We start from the raw sequence: 14,688 nt of genomic DNA, 5'->3' as shown, positions 1-14,688 counted from the left end.
TGGAAAATATTTTTTTCTTTTTTTTTTTTTTTTATCCATGAAATGTAGTTTACTTTTGCCCTTCCTGGCTCAATGGAAGGAAGTAAAAAATTGACGCACGTTTTTGTGAAATTCACGATAAAGGGAGAGTGGAAAAGTTTAAAATGCTGCTCCTCCTAGGGATTGTGTTCTGCAAACCAACATTTATCGTTGGTATATCACTGCTTCACGGATGTTTTAAATAGTTAAATAAAAAAAAAAAAAAAAAAAAAAAAATTCTAACAGTGTCCCATAAAATGGGTATATTTATGAGTGTCAAAAAATTGCAAAGAAAAATGCAGAAATGCAAAAAAAGTGCAAGCACAATCCAGGGATGTTGTCAAAGTGGGCAACAAGTAACCCTTATCGTCTACTTTTCGCAAAAAAAAGTGCAGGCTTGCGTAACCATGAAAAAGCAAAGCAGTTCTTACGCGCACATACATAAACATACACACACGTAAACATATACACACGTAAACATACACATGTATATATATCAAGGAAGGTATTCTTATTCACACACGCACGAGGTGTACGTGTACATACATTAACTAGCTACAAAATCACGTGAAAAAAAAAAAAAAAAAAAAAAAAAAAAAAAAAAAAAAAAAAAAAAAAAAAAAAAAAAAAAAAAAAAAACCCAAACCCTGATATATCAATCCAGTGGGTATCCCTTAACATTCTATAATAAGCCGATTAAATCTAGCCTAGCCGCTTACCCACGCATCCCCTTGCTTATTTTCCTATGCGGTGTGTTTAAAAAATCATAAACATATTATGACAAAAATGAAAGTAAAGAAATGTAACAAGCACGAATGTATAGAAATATAACAAATGCGAACGTTAAAAAAAAAAAAAAAAAACTTAACAAACTCCTCAACATATGGCATATCATATCCCACTCTTAGCTTGTTACAGGTGCTATGCGAGCTTACCCTCATCCTTTTTTTTTTTTTTTTTTTTTCACTTCCGAATAGTACATATTATTTTAGGACTTTCTTTATTTCCCCACGTGTTTTTCACATCCATCATACTCATAACACGATCATCCTCACCAAAACTATGCTTGTCTTTGGAATAAACGCCCAGATCATCTGGTGGGCCTTGACCAACTAGGCATAAAAAATTTTTGTGAGTGATTCTACTTAACCCATGTTTTATTTGTTCAATTTTTTGATCACACATATTTTGGTTCTCCACATGTATGGACTCATTATATTTCTCCATATTAGGCTCATTAAATTGGGAAAACATAGTCTTAAATTCATTTTTAATATTACTCAAGGATAACATTGTTTTGATATTTTCACTTCCTGTGTAATTTTCAATTTCATATAAATCGTCTTGTAGTTTTTCACAGTCTCCCTCTTGATAATATTGAATTTCTTCTCGTGCTTCTTCCACATTTTGATTTCGATAAAATGGATTATTCTTCTTTTCTCTTAAATTATCTTCACACATGAATGCATTAAAAGACGTGGAACAGTCTTTTACATCCTTTATTAACTGGGAATTTGAATTATAAGCACTTGACCCGTTAACAATGTTTAACTTTTCCATGTTAGATCCATAATTGTGCTTATTTTCTGAATATTTGCATGTCAGATCATTTTTTAAATTAAGGCGTAATTTTTTTTTTTTCTCAAAAAGCTCTTCAATCGTTTTTGCAATTTTCACATCCCTACCAACCTCTTCATGTGATAACAAAACGTGATCAAATTTTCCATCAGATAACCCCCCTTTGTAAATACTAAAGTTCAGGTCATTAGCTGCATTTGAAAATTCTTCAGTGAAACGGCAATCAATTTTATTTCCTCTTTTCCAAGTGTACTTATTAATAGGAATTAAATTATTTCCTCTCATCTGATCATTCCCCTCAGAAGTAGTATTCCCTTCACCATAATCCAATTTGTAACTGAGAAGGTTTCTTATGGATGCATTTCTTTCTTTATCATTTTTGCGTAGATAGCATATTTCTCCACTTGATTCCATGTTATTTGCATAATTTGCATAATTTTTAAAATCATCATTTCGACTATGTAAAAATTTTTCAGGAAATTTTTCCTTTATTTTTAGTAATTCCTGGTAGTACAGATAATTATAGACATCTCTTGGTCGTGGTAAATAGCTACTAAGGCTTGAGCCATCATTTTCTAAGTTAATATATTCATCTTGCGTGTGTACATTAGATTGTATTATTTTTTGCTTGTCCCCTACCATATCATTCTGCTTCAATAGTTTAAAATTACTATCGTACTCTTTAAAGTTAATATCCTTTTCCAATTCCCCTTCCTCTTCTTCATTATATCTAGTATCCTTACAATTATATTTCTTTGTACATCTGGTTCCTGTCTCATTCACATGATTCCCTGTGATTCCTTCAAATCTATATCCATTCAGTTTTTCCTTCATATTTACTTCCATTTCTGAATCATTTTGTACTAGCTGCATATTTTCTTTTTTGGAGGAAGGGTTGTTATTAGTGGATCTATTAACACCCCATCCATATATGTTATACGTGTCATTATTGATATACTTTAAGTAAAGAAAGCTAATTCGAACAGTTGCATAAATTCTATTTTTTAAAACATCTATTAGTTTTATGAATCCAAATGTGTATTTTATTCTATCCTTCGTATTAAGCTTCATAGAGGTAGAACCCAATTGATTGGAACAGTATCTTTTGAACTCCAAATTGGAAGACATATTTTTATATCTACTAGGTATATCTAGAACATTTCTAATGAATGATTTAAGAGAATATCTTAACTTACTTTTTATCAATATAACCAATATGATTGTTACAAAATGTTTGTTTTTTTCATACACACTTTCTATTTTCTTAATCATACTATTTATAAACATTTTGTTAAAGGTGTTTTTACCAATGTATGACTTAATTAAACTATTTTTATATTCATCTCTCTTTCTAAGTAATTCTCTCAAAACTAATATTTTATTTTTGCTTATAATTTTGTTTAATGTAATACATAGATATATACATGCACTACCAAGACGTAATGCATTTGATATGGCTAGTTCATATTTATTAAAATTTACATCAAAAGTTTTATTCTCTTCTATTATTCTCTTTTCTAAATTCTTTTTATATTTTTTTAATTTATCATTTTCTAATATCAGTTCCGATATTTTGTTATTATAATGTTTTATTTTTTTATGAGTATCAAAAGTAGGAAATTTAGAATAAATATATTTATTTACATTTTCGGTTCTGTTCTTATCTATTATGGAATTCATTTCTTTAGCATTATTATCCATTCTGTCCCACTATATATATATATATTTATAAATTCGCTCTTTTGTACAATGTTTAAAATTACTTTCCATTTCTCACATTGCAATACTTAATGAGGAGAGGAAATGTGTATATACATCCTTTCATCACTTGGGATATTATGAACCCAACTATCTCTTTCTTTTCTACACCTGTCTGTCTTTGTCTGTGTAGATGAAGTTGAGGTTATCAAGATTCGACATAAATCTTTCCCCCTACTCCCCTTTCGGTTTATATCTGCACTTGGCTCTAAAGACATGCACTATTTTTGTGTTTCTTCTCTTGCTTTTGTATATTCCTTCTCTTCATGTGTCTTTCCAAATGGGGAATAGAATGCCACAAGATGTTAGATGAATCAAAGTTTTCTCTTTTTTTTTCATCAAAAAGTAAATGTTCTTAAAGTATTTCAACAAAAATGTATATGAATGAAAGGTAATAATTTCCACAACGAAAAAAAAAAAAAAAAAACGAAACAAGATGAGTATGTATATATATATATATATATATATAACAATATAATTTTCACATGTACCAGTAGATAAAATGGGCAAAACGTTACATTACCAGATCAAACATGCTAATTGTAAAGTAAATTCAAAAAAAAAAGTTTTACTTTAAGTATTTGGTGAAATTGAATATTGAAGATGAAATAAAAGAAAAACGCTGCATGACCATTCAGTGTTATGTTACATGTTTATGCATGTCCAAAAGGCGGGAAAAAAAAAAAAAAATAGACAAGGAAAAAATGACAAGCATATAAAAAATCTGTATATAACATGTTTAACTTGAAAATGAAGTAAACATGAGAAAATCTTTATACATTTGGACAAATTTTCAAATAATTAATGTGAAAACATGTTGTTAATCGCCCTATATGACAGCCTCGAGTGAGTCTGCTAAATTGACATGCGGAGAAAAAAGTTGAAATAAATTGGGAAATGATTTTTACAAAAAAAAAAAAAAAAAAAAAAAATTAAAAAAATTAAAAAAATTAAAAAAATTAAAAAAATTAAAAAAATTAAAAAAATAATGGAAAAAGTTCTGAGAAACAATGCGAACACTTTGAGATATGGATGAAAAATAACAAGAAGAAAAAATTGATTTAAGTAACATGCACATCTTATCCGACCTTTGAATTCCATTGTCATTTATATGACAGTTGTGTCTGTGACCCCCATTTCAATCTTTCACACCTCTCACTCATGACCGGACAAAATTAAAATGCTCACATTTCGCGTGAGTTCAAACCATTTCGTACGATCTATATATACACATTACAATTAATGAATTCATATGACTCACATGCTGGGAAAGATAAAAACAAAAGGTTCTCCACTCGGACTTAAACCATATTGTGTACAAGATCATTTACACAAGGTAAAAAAATATGTTTTAAAAACTTTTCCTCTCTCCCAATCACAAACATGGGGAATTTACATGCAAAAATTAAAACACACACTTTTGTACATTTCGTAGAGATAACATACTGTGGAAGAAGGAATTTACATTTGCATGCTTTATGAATGTATAAACGCAAATGTTTCAGTGAAGGGAAAGGAATTTTTTAGTCCTTTAATGGAACAAAAAAGCCAATGTGTGTGCACACACATGCATATATATATATATATATATGCATGTGATTGTGTTAATTTATTATTTTATTTTTCCCCATTTCTTTACATTGCAGATAAAAGACTGTGTCTTTGCCCACTTTAAGCTAAAACCTCACACAAGGGGTATATAATTTTACACCTTAAGTTGAAATTATCTAATAGTGTCATTTTCTCTCCATTTGTTACACAGATTTGGTGAAAACTGTTTGTGTTCAGAGACCCATAGCTATTTACTAATCCTCGCATATTTTCATTCCTTGTGGCGATGAAAATGTAAATCTTTGTATGACCTCATTAGTAGATCCAGCTGAATTTCACATGTACAAGTGTATGTTAACACGCACTAGTTCTCAAACGAGTTATTTATTTAACATAGAGTAAAAGGTTGTAAAAAATTAATGTTCACTTTATGCAATCTTTGAAACAGGGGGAAAAAGTTTCAAAAATTGCGAGCTCGTTTTTGTATGGTTAAAATGGATGTCCTTTTCGGGGAAAAAAAAAAAAAAAAAAAAAAAAAAAAGAGTTGAGTGTTAAATCCAAAAAGTAAAACTGCAAATTTTTCATGTTATACAAAAAGCATGATTAATTGTTGTACAATGTTTATTACATTACATTCTTCATATTATGTCTTCCTTTTTTTGGTTGTTCCAAATTTTATTATTAAATGGGAAAATAAAAGGTTTTCACACACACATGCATACATATATGCATACACCTAGATGGACATCTCACAGGATTACAATTATCTGATCTGTGTGAATGTGTCTCGAGAAATTTTGGAGGATAGAAATTAGTGTGCAATGGGAATGTCTTATCGGAAAGAAAGGGGCCCTCCTCAACAAGTTGCACATTTTAAAAAGAAAAAAAAAAATAAATAAATAAAATAAAAAAAAAATAAGAATAATACATTCACACGAACATACATAATTACATACACGTAAGGAATGTATAAATGTAGTATTGCCTCCAAATCCTTGTAAGACAGATCAGGAAACCTTGTGCACGTCTTAGCAAAATTTTAAGAGTACTGATAATCAGGGGCCGCAATATAAGCCTTTGATTTTTTATTTCTCCTATTTTCAATATAATTATATCCATAATTTAGCTTGTGCTCGTCCCATTTGCACTGCATATATTCATTAAACCACTTAACACATTTTTGATTACTGGCAGTAGGATTCATATGAAAAGAATGTGTTAATAAACATTTGTACTCCTCTATAGCTAAATATTTACAAGCATCGTTAGGGTTATCAACATTTATTCTTTCTACATATAAATTTAATTTATTTCTAATATCATTTTCCGTATTTAATGAATACATATCTCTACTAACAATTGTATTATTATCTGTGTTTTTAAAATTGTACAAGCCATGATTATTTGCTAATAACATTTCCCAATCTGAAGAAAAATGTTTTTCTTTATTTGGTGTCTTGTATCCTTCTTCTGGGTATAAGTCACAGGCTATGTTACTATAATTTATATTTATACGGTCTTCTGATTTGTTTATTTTGTTTTTTTCGAATATAACATTTTTACTAAGAGGAAATGGATAGTCAATTGTTTTCTTTTTTTTGTAATCTTTCTCGTCTTCTTCATCATATATTTGCACTCCTGTGTATCTTTGTATTTCCTTTTTTTCTATGCCATACTTATACTTATTTAAATCTTCATTACTATCAATAAATGGATTTATGGGAATTTTTTTTATAACGTCAAGAATAGAATCGTTATTTTTCCCTCCGTTGGATTCTTCAAACGGGGCTTGTGTACTTTCACTTTTTGGTGCCTCCTCACAATGGCTCATATTTTTCTTTAATGAAAAAAAACACATTCTTCTCATCTCCATTTCGACGTGGAGTAGAGTTGATTAAACGTGGGCGCAGTTGGAGTAGTGAACGACACGAGAAATGTGAGAGACGTGGGAAAACTTCGAATGTCTTATATAATATCGATGTATAAAGTAAGTTCTTTTCTTTGGGCTTATTTGTGTCAGGTTCCTTGGTTATTATCTTATCCGTTCGTTTACTTATTCCCCATCAAAACGGATTCAAATAGGGTTTTTCTCAAATGCCCTGAGTTCTTAGTCTCAGAATGCAACACGTTCAGGCGGAACTACAAACAAGGTTGCTTTGAGATTCTCTAGTTGTGTTTTGCTAAGTTTTTATTTTTGCATTCGACAATTTTTGCACATAACACATTTTCCATTTTAATCATACCCCATAAATGGAATTGTCATGTTTTGTTGTTATATATGTACATGTATGTATATTTGTTGTGCTTGCATGTATTTCTCTTCCTTCTTTTTTTTCACTTTCTTCCTCGTTTGGGCGTAAGGCCTCTTGCCACATCCACTTTGTCACTATATTATATACGTGAATAGGTATACACTTACATATGTTGTACATATGTGTAACAAATACTACTCCCACATTTAGATGTTAGATTTTTTTTTCCCTTAATCTGTGTAAATGCATATCATTACTCCGTGTAAATTATTCTTTTCTTAGATTTTCATGAGATCCTTTTTCAGCTTTGTACATCATACCGAAAAAGAAAAAAAAAAAAAAAATAAAATAAATAAATAAAAACAAGTGAATAAATAAAGAGAGGAAAATAAAAAGAAATCCCATAAAAAAAAAAAAAAAAAAAAAAGGAATCCCAGAAAAAGGAAAAAGAATAAGGTGTGCGTATGGCAAAACGGTTATACTTCTACATAGTGAAATAATTTTTTTTTTATTATTTATTCCCCATCCCACAACCCTTTCAAAAAAGCTTAAAATTTTTTTTTTTTTTTTTTTTTTTTTTTACTAAAAAAAAAACGAAATTAATGAAAAAACCAAAACTCAGAAAAAAAAAAAAAAAAAAGAGTCACAGGAATACTCTGGAAAAGTGAATACCATTTTATTCGTTGTTTTGTCAGTGAGGAATAGATACTTATGAATATTGTAAAAACTTGCTTCCTATACCACTTTTATGAATTAGTTTTTTTTTTTTTTTTTTTTTTTCCTCATTTTTCTGCATTTTTGTTAAATTGGGATACTTAAAAGTTTAACAAGCATAGCATCATTTTGAACACTTTTCTCCTACAAGTACATACAAATCAAATTAACAACACGTGCAGAACGGATTATTTTTTTTTTTTTTGCATACACGCTTTTGAAGAGTTATGCGTGTATGTATATACTTTTTTTGTGTAACCGCATCGTCTTTTCCTCAGAGTGTGAAAACACACAAGGGGAGTATAAATATATATATATATGTATACATATACATAAACCCAACTTGATCATAATTCAAATTTGTTACTCGAAATGGAGGTAGAAGCAGAAGGAAAATATGATAATAATAAAGGGAATGACAATTGCACCAGTCTGGAAGAAGAAATAGAAGATCTGATTTACTACGTAAGAACAGGCGATATTGAAGAGGTAAAGAAAATACTTGAACATGCAAATATAAATACAGTTAACGACGCAAAGGATGAAAATAATAACAGCTTATTACATTTTGCATGTGCAAATAATAATGTGGATATGATTCATTTTCTACTTTACCAGTGTGCAATTGGGTATAACCAACTTAACACAAGCGGAAATAGCCCACTCCTGTGGGCCATACAGAACAAGCATTATGAAGCTGTAAAGGAAATACTACTGTTCGACTACATTTTAAATAGCACAGAATACGCAACTATGGAAAAAAAAACAAACGAATTGTATGAACACATGAAGAAGGACTTTATTCTAGGCCCTCCTTTGAAGGAAAACTACCAGTTGAGTGCCATCGTCAAAAAAAAAATAAACTCCCTCAATTTTTTTAGCTCCATTTTTTCCCACTCTGCTGCTAATGACACCACAAATGAAGCACACAATGTTAATGGCTGTGATATCAACACAGGAAACGCGATTGGAAAGGTGCATGACCATGATGGCAATACCCCGAGAAATCAAGCAGAAACGGAACCAAACCAAATTCGCCTGTACAAGGAAGCCAACAAAATCGACTTGCTGAAGAAAAACATATTTAATAAAAATATCCTATCCGAGGCATTCAACATTCAGGATGAAAATATATTACACCTGATACTGAGCCATCCCATATCGAGTGTTTTGGATGAGCAGGAGTCTCTTTACACTGATCAAAATAGGAAGTACAATGACCCATCCAGAATCGATGCAGCAAGTGGTGTGGAAGGCAGAGTGATCGGCGGAGTGAGAACTGGGCTGGGGGGAGATCAAAACGATCCAGGAAATCTAGCTAACCCTGGAAATCTAGCAAACCCAGGAAATCTAGCTAACCCAGGAAATCTAGCAAACCCTGGAAATCTAGCAAACCCTGGAAATCTAGCAAACCCAGGAAATCTAGCCAATCTGGGGGGCCTAGGAGGAGACAGCAGTATCAGCCGAGGAAGCGGAGGGAGTAGTGACAGCAGCGCCTGCAGCGATTATGATGTGTACAGTGCAAGTGCACAAATTCCGATGAACAACATCAGACATAGAGATCCAGTGTCAGAGAGTAGGAATGAGTATGGGGAAATCAAACATGTAGTAAATAATAACAACAATGGATTATTCACAACAGATTTAGGGGAAGCAAAAATAGTTCAAGAATATACATACGAATTGATAATTAACGATAAATTAAAGGGAAAAAATGTGAAAAATGAAGAAGAAATCATTATACGGATAAGAGAAATAGGTTTAAATTATTTTGGGAATCCATTTGGAAATAGTATATCAACAGATGTACAATTACATAATGATGTTACAGGGATTAACATATGGGAGTGCTGTCTCATAATAAGTAAATGGATCTCAGACTTGTGTATGCAAAATAATACCCTTTTTAGCAACAAGACTATTTTAGAGATAGGTGCAGGAAGTGGACTTGCCAGCATTTCACTTTTTCTACATGCAAACATACTTCTCAGGGGAATTGATAAGGGTCCTAAAAATTTAATAATCAGTGATATTAACCCATTCACGCTAAGTAACATTTCACATAATGTACTGATTAATCAAAAATTATTTTGTTATCTAGATTCTGATTGGAGAAATAAAATAAAAATATGTAATATCGATTGGACTAATGAAAATACTTACTTAAGAGAAAACGATCAAATTGTTACATATGACTACATTATTGGAAGTGATTTAATATACGATAAAAAAATAGTACCTTCACTTATTTATTTAATTAACTTAACCTTAAAAAAAAACGGTATTTTTCTTTATGTGTGCAAAAAAAACAGAGATGGGGTTCAGCAATTCTTTGATCAATTAAGAAATAACAATTTCGATTTACACTTCCTAACACCTCCAAGTCATTATTTTACCAATCCATTTCTTAACGTAGATACCGAATTATATGAGGCAAAATTTTCAGAATTTTCCGATGTCTCCAATTTTGTTATGGTGCACTGTGAAAAGCGTTGAAAATGGCTCAAGAAAAAATTGCGTGAGCGTAACTGAAGAATTAGCTGTGTGTGTGTGAAAAAAAAAAAAAAAAAAAAGCTTGGAAGGATAGAACATATGATCCGCATCCCCCCGTTCCACTCTTTTTTGGTGCATGAATTCAGCATGCATGACTTTCATATTCATTTTTTTTTGTATCTCCAAATTTTGTTCAGTTTGTTTTACACCTTATTGTAATTTTCTTCCCGTTTCTTGTGCCTTATTTAATCTCCCACTAATTTACAACCTATTTTTATAAAAATGTAAAGGGTACCGAAAGCACACACCCACCCACCCCATCATTCAATAACACACACACACACCTTCAGTGCCCTTTTTAAGTAATTTTCTAAATGTTTCAGCGGATCTACATCCTTCTTTTCATCCGCTCGTGTATTAACACGCACTTAAGTATAATGTATGTATCACGTTGTGTATAATATTTAGCACATATAGTATGTGTGGTATGTAAAGGATGGGGTATTTTATTTTTTTTTTTTTTAATTCTTTTATGAATTATTAAATTTGACGTGACTTATTTTAGTAGCAACTTTGTTTCTCCACACTATAATGATTTTTTTTTTTTTTTTTTTTTTTTTTTTTAAAAATCTCTGTTATTTTATGTTATATTTTAGTTCATAACAACACATGGCTCGAATGGTTTAAAAAAGAAAATATTACAAATTTGAACAAGTTAAAACAAAAATACAATATCTTCCACCATAAATGTTTTATTATACTTGCTCCTTTTGGAAAGTTGTTCCTCTTTCTTGAAAGGACATCAAAGGGTACAAAATCAGGGGAAAATAAAGGATTGGGGGGAAAACCAAAAAAAAAAAAAAAAAAAAAAAAAAAAAACAGGTAACCATAAGGTTACAAAAATATACATAATTGCGCAACAATATGAATCATAAAATAATTCCAATGATATCATCATTGTATCAGCGCAAACAAAACCCTTTAAGATTGATTTAATAAGGTGATAATTTAATTTTAGCAAATATATCTTATATATAACACAAATACAATAAAGAAAAAAAATATCACTTCCACACCACGACTTAATAAATATATATGTTTTTGCATATATATTTTTTTGTGAGCATATATGTATGGGGTGTTAAAGATTCCTCATCTTATCAATTTAGAAAAAGAACATATGCACAGCATTACACTCATGACATAGTATGTTTGTATATATATATATATATATATATATTTATGTATCTTTTTCTCGGTGCCCTTCAAAGATGTCCCTAGCAAAAAAACTTCCAAGTGCAAAGGGGGGAAAGGGGAAGAAATGTATTTACATATAATTGCGATTATATTATAGTATTATGTATATAATAATTATACATACACGCAACAACATTATTTTGCGTGACGACTATCGCTGTCAATTTGAACGTGTCAAATTGCGCGGTTCTTTTATTATTTCATTTAACTTTTAAAGCAGAGTTTGAAAATCAATTGGGAAAAAAGGGACCTACAGTATGTAATGTATATAATATATGTATACTCGTGCGTTTTTCTTTTTTTAATAATTGCATATTTTATGTACATGCGAATTCGCAACTTTTTTTTAAAATTTTTTTTTTTTTTTTTTTTTTTTTTTTTTTTTTTTTTCAGCCATCTTTTATTTTTTTTTTTAAATTTTTTTTTTTTTTTTTTTTTTTTTTTTTTTTTTTTTTCAGCCATCTGTACCTTTATATATATATATATATATATATATATATATATATATATATGTAAAACATGTATACGCATACGTTTGCATATTTTCATGATCATTAGTTGTACATCTTTTGCTGCAAACATATCCAACAATACTCACAGTACAAACAACTATCACACGCAAAATGGATAAAACAAAGAACAAGAAACAAATTGGCAATGCCAAAAGTAAAAAAGCTGCCAAGAAGGTAGTGAAAAAAGTTGTAAAAAAAGTTTTGATGAAGAAAAAAAAAACACCAAAAAAGCTTACAGCAGTTCGATTATATGAGAAAGGAGTTATCTTGGGATACAAAAGGTAAGCATGAATAATACAACACATATATAACCATGGGAACAAGGAACAAACGAGCCGGGAAAGTGCAACGAACTTTATGTACGAGTTTTCATCTATACCTTTCACTTCCACATACACCCCAAGGTGCCTATATATTGATATTTAAGCCTATGAAAACACATTAGAATGGAAATAAAAAAAAATAAAGATAAAATGACACCCACCACAGTGACCCTTTTCACCAATAAAAAATTGATACATGTATAGTGCACGCGAAGAATGAGCTAAAAGTAGCTTCTTGAACAAAAAAATAAATAAAATAAAAAAAAAAAAATGTAACACCTGTTTAAAAATAAATTCCCTTTAACAAAACAGACATTTATTCTATTTTGCAAAAAAAAAAAAAAAAATGGCTCCAAAGCTTCACATATATACACACAACAAAAGAAAATATGCATATGCACAATGTGTACTGTGTTGTTAAACATTGTGATTAGAAAATGTGCATATTCCTGGCTCAGTTTTTATCCCCCTTCGCCTTTTATTTTGTAACACCAACTGCACACCATTCCGCAAAAAGGTAAACATATATATACACCTTTTCCCTTCCCTAATAGATCGCAAAGAAACCAAGACCCTAACTTTACACTTATATCGATAAGAAATGTAAATACAAAGAAGCATGCTCAGTTTTACGTAGGAAAAAAAATTGCCTACGTATATAGGACAAATAAGCACCACGATGGAGTGAAGATTAAGGTATGAAGGAGTGAAAGTAATAACAGGTGCACTATATATCCCATGTGTATTTACGTTACCTGCAGACGTCGAGAGATTTTTTTTTTTTTTTTGCCTTCTGTCCGTTTTTTCCATATTCATTCATACCTTCCTTACATCTTATATTTTACCCTTTCTACAGTGCATATGGGGAAAGGTATGCAGAACTCATGGAAACAGTGGAGTTATACGTGCCAGATTTAGAAGTAATATCCCACCCAAAGCTTTTGGAGATAGGGTTAGAATACTAATGTACCCATCGAACATTTAATTTAAAGAGGTCTTTTTTGTATGTAATGTTTTTTTTTTTTTTTTTTTTTTTTTTTTCATTTATACATATATGTATACCATTGATACTAACATTATCTTCTCCATATTGTGTATGTGTATCCCATGCCACTGTTTCGAATGTCAACATAGAAATATATACACAAATGGATGCACCAAATATGTAAAAAAAAACTTGTGCACGAATGGATATATTTTATATGACCAATTTATGGAATATGGAAAAAAAAAAAAAAAAAAAACACGCAATTCCATCAAATAGCTTTTAAAAAAATATATAGATGTTTTTAAAATGTTTTATTGTGATAAACCTAATGTGAAGGTTATGAAAAGTATAAGCCTTATAAAATCAGCTAATCTCTACATAACGGTTGTGTAATCAACAACCTGGTAATGCTGTTCTTATCCAATTATTTGTCGTCCATCGTACAACGGGGGTGATAAAAAAAAAAAAGGAAAAAATGGAACATAAAAAATGTAAAATATAAAATAAGAAATCTTAGCACGTTGGTAAGAATAACCCAATCCATGCTTGGAAGAATATGCGCACATGTTCCTATATATTTTATTTTTTTTATTTTCTTCTTTTTAAAAATACAAATGCGCATACATGAACAAGTAGCAAATTTTTATTGTTCAAATGGTGAGGAAAAAATAAGCCGAATTTGCGCCAAAAAAAAAGTCATCTTTTTTTTTTTTTTTTTTTCTTTCCTGCACTTCAAAAAAGAACGCATATATATATATATATATATACATAATTTACAAATGCCAAATTTGTTTGCTTTTTGAAAGGAAAAAAATTTTTTGCTATTTTTTGCTAAGCACAATGGGGGATGGGAAGAAAAAAAAAAAAAAAAAAAAAATGCAACGAACAACTCGTTTTTCTTTCTTGACTCTGTAAAAAAGTGAACAAGAAAAGCTTCGATTAATCGTCAGTGCACATCAACTAGTGAGTGGGGTATAATATGAAGCAGTTTTCTGCGTATTGCAAAAAGGCTTAAGCCCCAATTACATATTAATTATATACGTATTTATATATATTATTATGAGCACGTATCCACTTATAATAATGTTGTACATTTGTAACGTTATTGTATTTTCTTTTTTTTTTTTTTCCTCTCAAACGACAAAAGCCTTTTGCAAATTTAACCTTCATCAAAAGAAAAGAAAAAAAAATATTCATTTTATTTTTCAAATTGAACATTTGAAGAATTCATCCCTCTCCCCACC

The 14,688-nt window shown here is 30.1% G+C and overlaps 4 protein-coding genes across 4 annotated transcripts; 2 read left to right on the top strand and 2 right to left on the bottom strand.

Moving 5' to 3' along the window:
- Positions 1-981: 981 nt before the first annotated feature.
- PGO_093910 (hypothetical protein) lies at positions 982-3,297 on the bottom strand (the record flags this gene model as incomplete). The annotated part of the gene is made up of 1 exon (XM_028687979.1): positions 982-3,297. One exon carries the CDS (start codon positions 3,295-3,297, stop codon positions 982-984), a length of 2,316 nt encoding a protein of 771 aa, XP_028543780.1.
- Positions 3,298-5,944: 2,647 nt separating this feature from the next.
- On the bottom strand, positions 5,945-6,778 carry PGO_093900 (hypothetical protein, conserved; the record flags this gene model as incomplete). Its single annotated transcript, XM_028687978.1, has 1 exon — positions 5,945-6,778. The coding sequence occupies one exon, from the start codon at positions 6,776-6,778 to the stop codon at positions 5,945-5,947; it is 834 nt and encodes a 277-aa protein (XP_028543779.1).
- Positions 6,779-8,243: 1,465 nt separating this feature from the next.
- PGO_093890 (methyltransferase) lies at positions 8,244-10,367 on the top strand (the record flags this gene model as incomplete). Its single annotated transcript, XM_028687977.1, has 1 exon — positions 8,244-10,367. One exon carries the CDS (start codon positions 8,244-8,246, stop codon positions 10,365-10,367), a length of 2,124 nt encoding a protein of 707 aa, XP_028543778.1.
- Positions 10,368-12,244: 1,877 nt separating this feature from the next.
- PGO_093880 (60S ribosomal protein L35ae) lies at positions 12,245-13,441 on the top strand (the record flags this gene model as incomplete). Its single annotated transcript, XM_028687976.1, has 3 exons — positions 12,245-12,414; positions 13,011-13,152; positions 13,313-13,441. 3 exons carry the CDS (start codon positions 12,245-12,247, stop codon positions 13,439-13,441), a joined length of 441 nt encoding a protein of 146 aa, XP_028543777.1.
- Between the last annotated feature and the right edge of the window lie 1,247 nt (positions 13,442-14,688).

This window comes from Plasmodium gonderi, assembly GCF_002157705.1.
Source record: "Plasmodium gonderi DNA, contig: Chr09, whole genome shotgun sequence".
Classification (NCBI taxonomy): Eukaryota; Apicomplexa; class Aconoidasida; order Haemosporida; family Plasmodiidae; genus Plasmodium; species Plasmodium gonderi.
This window is presented reverse-complemented; position numbering and strand designations above follow the sequence as displayed.